The sequence below is a fragment of the Vulpes lagopus genome, chromosome 1 (genome assembly GCF_018345385.1).
Source record: "Vulpes lagopus strain Blue_001 chromosome 1, ASM1834538v1, whole genome shotgun sequence".
NCBI classification, from domain to species: Eukaryota; Metazoa; Chordata; class Mammalia; order Carnivora; family Canidae; genus Vulpes; species Vulpes lagopus.
The window spans coordinates 17,579,784-17,594,778 of NC_054824.1; the positions used below are offsets into that span (position 1 = coordinate 17,579,784).

Consider the following 14,995-nt stretch of genomic DNA (forward strand, 5'->3'; position numbering starts at 1 on the left):
CTCACACACACTCTGACTGGTTTGCTTAATTCCTTTAAATATGTGTTGAGTACTGGGATGCTCAGCCCTGGGATGTGCAGTGTGACTATTTCAAGGCTCACAACACCAAACAAGGAAGCTCCTATGGGGCCAACCTCAGGCAGCGTTCAGACGGCATTCTCCAGCTGGGTTCCTCAGGATCTCAGCCTTAGCAGTTTGCAAGCATTCCAGCTGAATAAAAAGACAAGAAAAAAAAAATAAAGCACAGTGAGCTAAAGGCCAAAAAGCACCCTCTGGGCCTTCATAATACGAATGCTTTAGAGCCCCAAGGAGCCATCTGGGGGAGTTTCATAGTCAAGATTCAACATTTCGACTGAATGCTCTTTAATAAGCAATGGTTCAAGATGTCTTTAAGTTTTTTCACTTCACTGGAACTTCAGGGACTAAGTAGTAAAATGTGACTGAGAACCAACAATAGCTAAATTAAGAGTTACAGTAATAAATTAAAAATCAGATGGCCAAAGGGAAAAATTAAGATTTGATAAAATAAAGCTACAAAGTCTTAACCATAGATACTAGCTGACTTGTCCTTTATAGCAATTTTACTTTTCTTCCATACCTGAATATTAGTGAAATTAGGTTAAAATCAAGTATGTTGGGCAACCCGGGTGGCTCAGTGGTTTACTGCCACCTTCAGCCCAGGGCCTGATCCTGGAGATCCGGGATGGAGTCCCACATCAGGCTCCCTGCATGGAGCCTGCTTCTCCCTCTGCCTGTGTCTCTGCCTCTCTCTCTGTGTGTCTCTCATGAATAAATAAATAAAATCTTTAAAAAAATCAAGTATGTTTTGGCTAAGAATCTACAGAAAGATAATTTTAAGTACTTTGAGTATCTTTTTTTTGTTAAGATTTATTTATTTTAGGGGGGAGGAGCAGGAGAGGGAGAAAGTCTTGAGTAGACTTGGCACTGAGCACAAAGCTCCATGTAGGGCTCAATCTCATGACCCTGAGATCATGAAACTGAGCCAAAGGCTTAACTGTGCCATCCGGGTGTCCCCAGAAAGATAATTTTCTATTCAAGGTGCAGATTTCTGAAAATTAGATGAAAAAAATTAGAGAGAGAAAGGATGAAAATTTGTAGGAAATGGAAAACAGATTCTTAGAGGAGCTTTAAGATTAGAATAACTATAAATATACGATAGAATAAAGCTGTCAGGCTTGAAATAGCTCCTTGGCTGTATACTCTCTTAATCCCACTTCCCACCTCAAAGGCCCCCTTCTAGTCCCCCTCCCAACCTTTGTGTTCAATCACTGATGTAACTCTAAACAAAAAAGTAAATTATTGGGATCCCTGGGTGGCTCAGCGGTTTAGCACCTGCCTTTGGTCCAGGGCATGATTCTGGAGACCCGGGATCGAGTCCCTAGTCGGGCTCTCTGCATGGAGCCTGCTTCTCCCTCTGCCTGTGTCTCTGCCTCTCTCTCTCTCTCTCTCTCTCTCTGTCTCTCATGAATAAATAAAATCTTAAAAAAAAAGTAAATTATTTAAATAATCTGGAACGCAGTCCACGACTATGCTTTACAACTCTCACTAGTGGGTCTAGCTCCTGTTTTCTAATACACTCAAGTGGCAAAATTAATTCTATTCTGGATAATCTTAAACAGGCTCCCCTTCTGTCTCAATTTTATTTTGCAAAGTGTAACTGTGAAAACACTTAAGAAAGTAATATATTAAACTGCACCTATTTCTGTTGATTTGTATAAAAGAGAGAGAGCTATGATTTCTAACCTAACTAAAATACAGTATTTGCTACATTCTATATAAACCTGAAGCTGGTATGACTGTATAGTAATTCATGTGGATATATCAAAATCTCTTTAAGTATTTCACTGTTCTTGAACATTAGGTTGTTTTGAACATTTTCATATAATTATATTTTTTATTTCTGGTTTTCTTTAATTATTGAAAATAGGATGTCTAGAATTTCATGTATTTCTAATTTAAGTTTTGACAATCCCCAAAATGAGTATCATTTTCAATTGATCCAGTATGACTGGGCAGTATGGAGACTCAGAACAATTCAAGGCACGTTGTTTAATTAGCTGAGAGACTTTCCTAGCAACCTACCACTGCTACAGTTTCTTTCCAGAATCTGGGTTATAAACTCCAGGCTCTCACAGGCTAACACAAACACAAACAGAGATGGACACTTGAACTTTAAAATGGCAAAAGAACATTTATTATTACAGAGAGATATTAAAAAAAAAACCCTTATCTTTCTGAAAGTCTTGTAAATGTACCCAATAACTGGACAAATGGAGAACAAGAATCCTAAAAGTTAAAATAATCCATTATTAAAGAACACATTTAAGTTGATATTTTTCAGACATTCCAAACATAATTAGAAATCATAAGATAGATTCTTATGCTGTTCCCTTGCTGTTTGGAGACCAACTCACTGAATTAGCTCTCCTCAGAAATTATCTAATTAGGGGTGCCTGGAGGGCTCAGTCAGTTAAGGATCCAACTCTTAATCTCAGCTCAGGTCTTGAACTCCAGGTTGTCAGTTCAAGACCTGTGTTGGCAGAACATGAGAGACACTTAATTCTGGAAAACAAATGAGGGGTGGCTGAAAGGGAGGAGGGCAGGGGGTTGGGGTGATTGGGTGACGGGCACTGAGGGGAGCACGTGACGGGATGAGCACTGGGTATTATGCTATGTGTTGGTAAATTGAACTCCAATAAAAAAATATATACAAGATGAAAGAAAGAAAGAAAGAAAGAAAGAAAGAAAGAAAGAAACAAAGAGAGAAAGAAGAAAGAAAGAAAGACCAAGAAAGACCTGTGTTGGGCTCCATGCATGGTGTGAAGCCTACTTAAAAAATAAAAATAAAAAATAAAATAAAATAAATTACCTAATTAGAACATTCTGTCCTACAAAGTTTAGTGAAATAGACACCATTTTAAAGGTGAATTAGTTTAGTGAAATAGACACCATTTTAAAGGTGAATTAGTTTAGTGAAATAGACACCATTTTAAAGGTGAATTAGTTTAGTGAAATAGACACCATTTTAAAGGTGAATTAGTTTAGTGAAATAGACACCATTTTAAAGGTGAATTAGTTTAGTGAAATAGACACCATTTTAAAGGTGAATTAGTTTAGTGAAATAGACACCATTTTAAAGGCTCAGGGGTTGAGACTCTGCCTTCAGCTCAGGATGTGATCCTGGGGTTCCAAGATTGAGTCCCACATGGGGCTCCCTGCATGGAGCCTGCTTCTCCCTCTGCCTAAGTCTCTGCCTCTCTCCTTCTTTGTCTCTCATGAATAAATAAGTAAACTCTTTAATAAATAAATATATAAAGGTGAATTAAAATAAGATAAAGGATGAATCGCCTCTGAAAGGTTTATTATTATTTATATTTATTATTTTTACTATATGTTATTTACTATTTACCATATATACTTTTATATAAATTGTGTCCTTGAATTATAATCTTGGTTTTTGTATAAGTAACACTTGTTTTTATATTTTAAGGTTATTAGCTATACTTTATATTTTAAGTTTCCCTTACATGAAGAGTCTACTTCACTCAGCCAGACCCCTATCTCTCCTCCTGCTCACTTCCACTTTTCCTGTGGGTGGTTGGGGGGTGGGGAGGGGCTGTAGATTTCTTCCTAAATCAGGGCACTTAGCTCTTCTCATAAGCCCAAGGAGATCCCTGCCAGTCTCCCACCCTTCCCTTCCTCAGAATCCAGAAATGGATTCAGGGCTGGACCACCCTGGCAGGGCTCCAGGAGCAGACCGAAGAAGAAAGGCTAGAATGGCTCTCCAAGCATCTAGCTCTCAGGGGTGCTCACAGCCCATTAGAGATACAATCACACAAGCCCAAAAGGTAGTGCTATATGGAGTTGAAAACAAATGAGGTAGTTCTTTTTCTGTGAATTAAGAATAATTACATTCAAAGTCCCTTTCAGTGGAGACCATCTAAAACTTTCTGAGCCCAAGGGCACATAGGACCGGGCTATTCTATGAGTTCTAGAATGTATTCATCTCAGCCTCCCATATGCATGATCCCAAAACTATAAAGGTTAACTCATTCCCCTCCACAAATTAGCCTTTGTGAACACCTATGTAAGAAGCATGAGACTCTAATCTCTCTACTTCCACTTGGGGCAGAATGTTCCTCCCAGTCTTGCCTCACTTTAGAGACCAGTACTCCTGAGGTCTGATATCTGCTCCCTTGGCTCACCTGTTCCCTAAACAGGGTCCACACAGGTGTCCACCTCGAGTCCTGGGCATCCACCAGATAGCCCAAGATCAAATTAAAGCCCTGGGGAATAACTCCCATCATCAGTGCTGTAACTTTAGGATAGAATTCAGATGCAGCTTGCTCAAAAATACTCCCAAAATTTTGGAAATTTTTTTGAGTGATTCATAAAATAAATATTTATTGAAAAACTACTTTTTTATGTAAGACCCAGAGCTGAGTTCCTAGGATATAACAGCTAATACATGAGTTCCTCCTTTCATAGGGCTGACAGTGGGCCATGGTGGACAGCAAGGAGTGGCTTCAGGGTAAAACACTCTCACAGTCATCACTGATCTCTTCTCAAAGCCATACCAAGTAAGCACACCGCCCAGAGCATAGCATGGTTGCTTCACAAACACAGCCTCAAGACCAACATCTAGCCTTTTCCTTCTAAACAAAAGGCTTCCTTCAGTCCCATCCTGGCCACTGACAGGGCCCATATAATTCATTCTTTAATCATAATTGTGATCAATGCAATGGACACTAAGCACAGTTTCCTCATCCTAAAAACAGTATCACCTACTTCATACTATTATTGTGAAGATTGAACAAATTAAAATTCTCAGAAGCTACCTGCCACATGATGTTAGCTATTATATTATTGTGGTTTTATTGTTCTAATTGACTATTGTAGTTTTTTTTTTAGAGATTTTATTTATTTATTTAAGAGAGAGAGAGGAAGAAAGAACACAAGCAGGGAGAGCAGGAAAGAGAGAGAAGCAGGTTCCCTGCTAAGCAGGGAGCCCAATGCAGGGCTCCATCCCAGGACCCTGGTCATGATCTGAACCAAAGACAGATGCTTAACTGACTGAGCCACCCAGGCACCCAGAGGACTTGGCCCATCCTGTGTAATCAGGGAAGAGATTTCTCTGAGGATGGAACATCTGAGCTGATCTCTAAAAGATAATTGTTGGGGTGCTGGGTGGCTCAGCAGTTGGGCATCTGCCTTTGGTTCAGGGCGTGATCCTGAAGTCCCTGGATCAAGTTCCGCATCACATCGGGCTCCCTGCATGGAACCTGCTTCTCTCTTTGCCTATGTCTCTGCCTCTGTGTGTGTGTGTGTGTCTTTCATGAATAAATAAATAGAATCATAAATAAATTATTATATATATATATAAATTATATATATATATATATATATATTTATTTATTTATTTATTTATTACCTGGGGGAGAGGTAGGTAGGGGGAAGAGTTGTTGAGAAGTATCCTGGGCAGAGTCAACAGCCTCTGCAAAGGTCCTAAGACAGAAAGAAGCAGGGGCCTATTAGAGGCCAGAGGGCAGATCACACAAACAGTATTAAGAATATTGGTCTCAGGGTACCTGGCTAGCTCAGCTGGTGGAGCTTTCAATTCTTAATCTCAGGGTCATGAGTTTGAGCCACACATTGAGCAGAAAATTTAGTTAAAAAAACAAAAAGAAAAAGTAGTATTGGTCTCTATCCTTGAAGCAGTGGGAGTCCACAGAAGGTTTTAAAGTAAGAGACTGGTATGATAAGATTTGCATTTTAAAAAGATCAGTCTGGCTGTGGTTTGAAGGTTACTGGAAAGGTGCCAGAGTTCCCAAAGGAACAAAAGGGAACCTCCTACTCTTTAGCCCACTGTATAAGCGTAATCACCAGTTCACACAATCAACCTCTCCCCAACATCCAGACCCCTCTAGTTTCATGTCTGAGGAATTGCATCTACTTGCCCTCATCAGATATTATCCTGATTAAACATGCCAAGCACTTGTCTCCTGGGCCTTACACATGGCTGGCACTAACTCACTGGTTGGCTGACCTTGAATTCCCTGTTCTTGTGGGCTCAACTCTCCCCTTCAGTGATTGCTAAGTTCAATGGTGGTACCTAAGGAGAAACCTTAAGGTAAGGAGAAAGAAAGACCAAGTGTCAAGTTCCTTATCTCACTCAACCCCAACCAGTCTCCTCATGTGCATGAACCCAATACTTTTGTAGACACCTGGTACTGTGTATGTCCAGCCTCCCACAAGGTTCTGTTGGCAATCAAACACCTCCCACCCCTAGGCCTTAGCTGACTGGTCTAAGAGACTGGGCCTAACCCAAGTTGAGCTAATCACAACCCTTCTCTGGGATTTAGAATTGGAACCACCAGTCTCCACACCAGTTGGGCTGCTCACTTGCAAATAAAAACAATACAGGAAATGATATTGGTGGTTATTTTTATACTAATCTTATCTCTACTTAAAATTTTGACATTTTGCTTATCATCAACTTTGAAACACTGCATTAAGATATTATTTACTTTGAGAAGACGTGGTATATACATATACAAGGCTATATTATTACTCAGCCATAGAAAAGAATGAGATCTTACCATTTGTGATGAGGTAGAAGGAGCTAGGGAGTATTATGCTAAGTGAAGTAAGTCAGTCAGAGAAAGACAAATACCACATGATTTCACTCATATGTATTATTTAAGAAACAAAACAAATGAGCATAGGGAAAGGGGGGGGGCAAACCAAGAGACTCTTTTAACTATTGAGAACAAACCAGTGGTTACCAGAGGGGAGGCAGGTAGAGGGATCAGTAAAATAGATAATGGGGATGAAGGAGTGCACTTGTGATGAACACCAGTTGCTGTATATAAGTGCTGAATCACTAAATTGTATACCTGAAATTAATATTACTCTGCATGTTAAATAACTGGAATTTAAATAAAAACTTTAAAAAAATACAAATTAACATATGAACCTTTAGGGGATATTGCATAATAGGGAATTCAAGGTCAGTCAACCAGTGAATTAGTGCCAGCCATGTATATATAAAAATATACATTTAAAAAATTCCTATATGATAGATTGTACTTGATTAAAAGTTGAAGAATATTAATTAATGTCTTATTGAGACCACAATTAAATAATCTTTTAATCTATATGAATCTCATTTAACTATGTGAAAGTAAGATGCATGCCTATTTTATAGAATTTAACATTTTTATCTACTTAGCAAAGGTTGAAGCTGAACAAATGATTTATCAGGTGAAGTAATTCAACCAGATGTTGGTAGAACTGAATAAAATGCTGCACAAACTTAAAAATACATATATTGTTTACCTTGATCATAGAGTTTTCTAGTACTCTCTTAAATTCGGCACCTCACCTGTCTCACCTTAGTCTCAGCTCTGTTTTCTGCCATGTGGATTAAGGACACCAAGAAAGTAATTATGCAGAGAAAAGAAACAGGTAAACAGAGAGAAAGAGACAAGAGATGCAGAGAGGACATTTTGGATCTCCCATGCGCACCTCCCTCGGGGGTTCCTAAAACAACCTAGATCCTCGTAACAAATTCCTTGTTTATTTAAGCTAACTCAACAGAGGGTTAAAAGATTCCTAAGAAATGCAATTAAGGTCCTACATAAGATTTTGTTTGGGAAAAAAGAGAGAGACTTTGTTGCTTCAAAAACACATATTCATTTATTTTGCGCTTATCAAAAAACCTGACCATCATTTAAATTTTAGCTATTGCTTCTAGGGGAAAATGCACTCCAAGAACTCCCCAGAAACCAGGTTTAGATAACTAATGTACATATTTTTATGACATTTAATGCTGTTTCCTCCACCTTCTTTAAAAGGCCAAGCTCCTCAAGACTCAGTTTTAAATGGTTTTCCACACAAATTCATTATATGAGGAGGAGGCAAATGCTATTTATGCCTGTGGCTTAGCGGTCAACCACTGAATATATAAAAATATCATTTTGGTAAAGAGAATTTACTGACGTCACTAAGTATCATTTAAAGGCATGAAATATATTTATAAAAATAGTTAAGAAAACATGTATTTAAATTTTCAGTATCTTTTGATCAGTTTCTTGGCTCAGCTTAATGAACTTGGGAAAGAAAGAAGGGAATTTTTCTGCAGCATAATTAGTATAAAGACACAAGGCAGATACAGTGCTTATCATTGTAGAGATTAGCTGTGATACTACTTAAAACATGCAACGTCCCCCAAAAGACTAGTAACACAAATTTCAGTCTTTGCAGTTAAAAATACAACCAAATAAATGCAGCTTGGAAACATAAAACAAATATTTTATAAAATGGAGCCACATTCATATATCAATCAAATTGATGCCAAGTTACCAAGGGCTAGTTACTTAACCTTTTTCAAGACTCAATTTTGTCATTTTCTAAAAATACAGATAATGCCACCTTATCACAGGGCTGTTATAATGCATGGCACATATCTAGTTCAAAGACTGATAAATCACAGGGTCTCAATAAACATCAATGTGTCTCCCTTTATTATACATACAAATATGACTCACATAGTAAATTGCTCAGATGACAGGTATGTGGGTGAATTTTTACTTTTGTTTCATTTCTTGATAATGTAGTTTACATGCTAAGAACTGATGTTTTTTTAATGCCAAAAATACATATAGCAGCAATCTTCTCAAGAACATTCTGCAGTTTGGGATGATTCAGGGCCCCACTCCAAGCTCTCTAGCAGATGCCTGCATTCACCCCAGGAAATGCAGCAAACGCTTTTCAAAAGTACAGCAATTCTTTGACATATCAAAATTATTCACTGGCCTCACCCCTAGGAAATGTTTGTTGAGGAATCCCGTCTTTTACTGGTGAGTTCCTTTTCAAATATAATCTGCTTGGTACACAGGATTGATAAGGTTAAACCTTTATAGTTTTACTTTCATTAAAATGTTTCAAGGCTGCCAGAGTTTTGTTTAGATTTTTTTTTGAAGTGAACTTTGAAAATATAGTATTTTCAAAGGAAAAAAAAAATCTTTAAACCATAATTGTGTGAAAAGGAAAGGGAAAAAAAGTATCTTATAGGTTATATGCAAAAGAAAGACCAGGAAGCCTAATATAAGTTAATATAATCAACAAACATAAGATATTAAAAATTAAGCTGCTTTACTTACACCAATTAGGTGTACATGCAAAGAAAGAGAGCCTCGATGAACTAGGCTATATGAACTAATCTGGGTTAATATAATCAACAAACTAAACTAAAAATTAAACTACCTTAATTACACCAATTAAGTGTAATTAAGATGTACATCAATCCTAAGAAGTTTATTCTTGCTATTACTGTAAATTTAATAATATTTTAGTACTATGCTTTTAAAAATATTTGATGATTTTAGGGCACTGGGTGGCTCAGTCAGTAAAGCATCTGCCTTCGGCTCAGGTCATGATCTCAGGTCCTGGGATCAAACCCTGTGGGAGGCTTCCTGCTCAGTGGGGAGCCTGCTTCTCCTTCTTCCTCTGCCCCTCCACCCTGCTCATGCTGCTTCTCAGATAAACGAAAATAAATCCTAATAAAAAAGTAAGAATACCTGATGATTTTTAAAGATATTATTTTTGATCCTAGCAGTTTATAGTAATTAAAGGGAAGGATCACTAGCATTTTTAAGGGGGGGAGAGGCAAAAGGAGAGAGAGAGAGAATCTTAAGTGGGATCCACACCCAGCATGGGGCCCGAATTGGGGCTGTATCCCAAAACCTTGAGATCATGACCTGAGCCGAAATCAAGAGTTGGAGGCTTAACCAACTGAGCCATCTAGGTGCCCCTCACCAGCTTTTAAGCAGGCAGAAGTAAGACGCAAGAGACACAGAACTGATTTACAGGAAGAAAGCCAAGAGATTAAAAGGGTATAAGAATTATAAGTTTCTATTATGAAAAACTAGTTACACTAGATGATTCTTCAAAAAACTGACAGCTGGTCAACAAATTATATCAAGTTAATGTCTTAAAAGGAAATGTTACTTCTAAGCATAAAAGAATAAGGACACGTGCAACAATCCCAATCAGTATTTTAATAATATATTACATATGGTGATAATTTATCTTTAATTCTTATTATTTCACAAATTGGTATATTTTTAACACGAGTACATTAATATGTTTTCGCACCAGGACATCACTGTGTGGTATCTCATAAAAGATATTAGATATCCCTTTAGTCTGAAAGGCAAACATTTAAGGGTACCCCACTGGCATACTTTCCTGTAGAGAATATTCACTCATGAAAATTAACAAGGATGTTTGCCCTTTCAGACAGTAAAGATAGTAAGCTCTGCCTCCAATAAAAAGAAGTGAGATGACTTAACTTTAACAGAAAAGGCCGAAAGTGTGATTAAAGTACAGTTCACTACCTAAATAGAAATTTAGGCCAAAAGAACAAAATTTCCCCGTTCTTTAAAAATCTTACAACTCTTTGAATATATAAAATAAAAGATTTGGGGATCCCCGGGTGGCTCAGTGGTTTAGCACCTGCCTTCAGCCCAGGGCATGATCCTGGAGTCCTAGGATCGAGTTCCATGTCAGGATCCATGCATGGAGCCTGCTTCTCCCTCTGCCTGTGTCTCTGCCTCTCTCTCTCTCTCTCTCTCTCTCTCTCTATCTCTCTCTCTCTCTCTCTGTCTCTCATTAATAAATAAATAAAATATTTTTTAAAAATAAAACTTTAAAAATTAAAAAAATAAAAGATTTAATCATTCAGAACATAGGCCTGAGAGCATAACTTTAAGACCTTTCTATTAAACAATTTCTTTTGTAACTTTTAATTAAAAATAATTCGAGGGGTGCCTGGGTGGTTCAGTTGGTTAAATGTCTGTCTTCAACTCAGGTCATGATCTCCAGGTCCTCAGTTTGAGCCCTGTGTCAGGCTCCCTGCTCAGCGGGGAGTCTGTTTCTCCCTCTCTGTCTGTCCCTTCTCCCACTCATGCTCTCTGTCTCTCTCAAATAAATAACTAAAATATTCAAAAATAAATAAATTAATTAATTAATTAAAAATAATTCAAAATAATAACCACTTTGCCTACCACCATGAGCCAAAAGCTTTCTTTGACTGCTCTTATACTATGATGTACTTTACATGCATGATCTCATTTAATCCTGACAACTTTATGTGGATGATATTATCACTGTCCCTTTATTGACAAGAAACCTGGGGGCAGGGAATAAACAACTGACTGAAAGTGAAAGGACTAGGAAGGAACTGATAGTGTTGGGCATTAAAACCTAGTCTGTGTGACTCCAAAGCTTAGAGTCTTAATTATTCTGCTCTGCTCCCACACCTTATCAAAAACCATAAAAATACTGCTTTTACAGATGTATCTAAGATTTTATGAAAATTATAGAAAAAAGATAATCAGCATGTTCTTCTTAATACTCTAAGACAGGACTATGTATATACAATAAAGTGAGTTATAATCCTATGAGAGAGGGGAAGAAAGTTAAATTATCTCTTGCAGATGGATCTCACCAAAGGTTGCCAGGATATACAGACAACCAGTGTAAACTGGCCCAGCACAATAATCCCAGATAAACAGATATTTATAATGGGAGAGAGCAAAGTCTATAAACTATGGGACACATAAAATCATCAACTGTTTTAAATAAGATGACAGACATGTAACCACACCTCTACTAGGAAAGGAGAGTCAATATCCATGAAATCTGTGAAGGCACATGGAATAGCACTTCCAGGTCTTCTACACTATCTAATGTTTACAGATTTGAAAGCAAAGCATCTACTATAGTGCTTGGTACACAGTGGTACTCAATCAACATTAGTTTGACTCTCCTTCTCTGCCTCCTGGATGGAAATATCCTGGATAGAGGGCACATTCTGCAAAAGTGCAGATAAGAGCATAGCTGGGAGAAACGTGTTGGATGACACAGTCAGCCTCAGGTAGAATCTGACAAGATAAGGTTCACAGGGATCAAGAAATGTTTCTGGAATTCATTAAAAAAAATAATTATCAGAACAGAGGAAGGACAGCTCAAGAGTCACATGAGGAATTTGTACAACTATGAAGCATTGTCAAAAGAGCATGAGCTAGAAGACAATCCATTAATATTTTCAACATATAAAGTATTAATACATCAATAAGGAAAAGATGAAAAACTCTATAAATAAAGGACAAGAGCATAAATAGGCAAATCCCCCAAAGTGGAGATATAAAGGAACATTAAACATATAAATGTTCTCTCAGGTTATTAATAAAAATGCAAATAAATCAACACTAAAATGCCATTTCCTACCAATCGCCTTTAAAGAATGATGACAGTTAATAGGAACAAGGAAAATGATGCTCTTATACACGTAGGGGGGTGTTTAAATGGGTACTCATTCCAGAGGGCAATCTGTAAAGAGGTATGAAAAGGCCTTAAGAAGGGCAAAGCCTTTGATCTAGAAATCCCACATCTAAAAACTCACTCTATGGAAAGAATCACATAAGTGTGCAAAAGTATGTACAATGGGGTTCCCTGGAATGTCATTTATGTGAACAAAACTGGAAGTAAACTGTATGTTAGGGAATGAGTTAAATAGTGGAAAACCAAGCAATAGTTTAAAACAATGAATACTTATTAACATGAAAAATTACTTACATGTTTTAAGAAAAAAACAATAAACCAATACTTATTATAGTATGTAAAACTGCTTTTGCAAAAATACATATTTTATATTAATAAATATTTACTGTCATCTGCAAGATTTAAAAACTTTTGGTCATCTGTATTTTTCTACAATAAACACATACTTTGATGTGCATAATTAAAAACAAGGGTAACAAGAAGAGGTTGCCAGGTGTGTCCTAGTTCAATACTTACCAGAAATCATAACTTTAGGGAAGTGGATTAATTCCAAGACTTAGCTTCTTCATACAGTAAATTTGGACAATAATAAGCTATACCTTTCAGGGCTAGTAGCAAAACTAAAAGCAAAAGTACTTCGAAACTGTAAAGTACTTGACAAATATTGGTTGTTATTACTAGCTGACAGAAAATCCACTAAAAGGCAACTGGTACAGAGGCTGGAGAAAGATTGGTAAGACTCTCAGATGACATCAGAAGAAGAGTGGGGGAAGAGCTGGTCCTCCCCACCTGCACAGGTCAGCGTGTGTGTCCCTCGGTGCTATGTTAAAGGGAGGCCATGGTGATGATGAAGATGAGAGCACTGAGTAAGTGTCCAGCACAATAGTGTTTTCCTTACCTGCTTTACTTCATTAAGCATTTTACTATCCCCTTTTTTATGGCTTAGATGCTAAGGCATAAAGAGGTCAGGTAATTTGCTGAAAGCGACCAACTGGGAAGTGGTGAAACCAGGCTTCCAACCCAGCAGACTGGCTCCAGAGGCCACACTCTTAAATATAACTAACACTATCAAAGGGGATATATTCCAAAACAGTCACACCCTGAAGTACTGAAGGGATCAAGACCACTAGCTGTGAGCAAGAAGTATCAGGCTAGAGACTTAAGACAACATCAACTCCAACTCAAAATGAAGGAAGTTTCCAATAATCTAAAACGGCCAAAGACTGAATAAGTTACTAGGCAAGGTAGTATCTCGATCACTGGAAGTCAAAACTGGAACTACAATACATCTGTGGTCATTCGAAAGGGAACTCAAATGGCCCTACTAAGCCTATCTGACCCACAGAAGCCACCAACAGGAGATTAGGACCTGCAACCACTACTGGCTGGTATCTCCCAAGGAAGTTTCTGTTATGGCTGAACTGTGTCTCCGCCAAGGTTACACATCCAAGCCCTAACCCCCATTACCTTAGAATGTGACTATGTTTAGAGATAAGGCCTTTAGAGAGGTAACTGAGGTAAGAAAAGGTTATACTGGCGAGCTGCAATGCAAGTCCTTATGAGAAGAGGTGAGGACACATGCAAACAGAGAGGAAGGAAATAAGCATGTGAGGACATAGCAAGAGGATGGCCATCTACAAGCCAAGGAGACAGGCCTCAGAAGAAACCAACCCTGACAACATCTTTATTTCCAACTTACAACCTCCAGAACCAACAGAAAATAAATTTTTGCCGTTTAAGCCACCTGGTCTATGGGATTTGTTAAGGCAGCCCTAGAAGACTAATTCAGTTCCCAACGATGGGCACAGCCCACTAGGAGCAGGACCTTGCCATCATTCTGCTCCATGGCGATAATGAGCCTTCTCCAGCCACTGCTGACTCCATCTATCAGTCTCTTCTGAGCTCCTTCAGCTCACGGGGTGGGCCATTACCAGTGACCACCCTGTCTCCAAGGCTGGGACAGCTCATGCTCTCCTCAAAGCTGGGCCACAGGTGACTCTAAAAAAACCACCAACCTCACAGGACTCCTGGCCTGAGGTGGCTGCCTCTCTACTACTGCTCCCTAGGAATACCTGCCTCCCTGCTTTCACTTTTCCAGTCAGTGCTCACCTTCCTCCAGGTGTAAAACCCACCACTCTTTGAGGAAATTCACTCTGGGGTATTGCTCACACTCCTAGGCATACAGTTTGTGTGTTCCACCAGAGTGCTCTCCCTCCTAGGTTTCGTAACACCTGCCACCTTCCAGAACTCTGTCTCCAAGGTCAACCTATGTGCACCTGTAAGCTTTCTATGCAGAAAGCTTCACTTCAGGTAATTATCTTTCTCAGGAGGCGCCTTCTACCAAGCTTTCTTCTGTCCATAACACCACCAGTCTGGCACACAATGACCACAAATGTCCCCACTCTTTCCAATTCAGTCCTGCTGCTGGATCCACCCACAGAAGGAAGCCACCCATCTCCACATGCTGGAGGATGTGGAGACCCAGTTCCAGACTAGATACCCGGGTATATGGCACTCAAATGAATACAGGCAAAAGCCCTTAGCCATCTGGTCATCTCACTGTTGTGTTCAAAACTGTAGGTACAAAGTCAAATTCCCTTCGATGGACCCCTGCAGGCATTTCCAG

General features: G+C 38.6%; 1 protein-coding gene across 8 annotated transcripts in view; it reads right to left on the minus strand.

Moving 5' to 3' along the window:
• KLHL32 (kelch like family member 32) overlaps nt 1-14,995 on the minus strand; it is a 228,684-nt gene that overhangs the window by 180,865 nt on the left and 32,824 nt on the right. For all 8 annotated transcript variants that reach the window (XR_005989535.1, XM_041767394.1, XM_041767376.1 and 5 more), the window contains one exon: nt 135-210. Coding sequence is in view for 7 of the 8 variants with exons in the window: in XM_041767394.1 (XP_041623328.1) it covers nt 135-157 (23 nt within the window). In the remaining variant the exon portion in view is untranslated. The remainder of the gene's footprint in view (nt 1-134; nt 211-14,995) is intronic.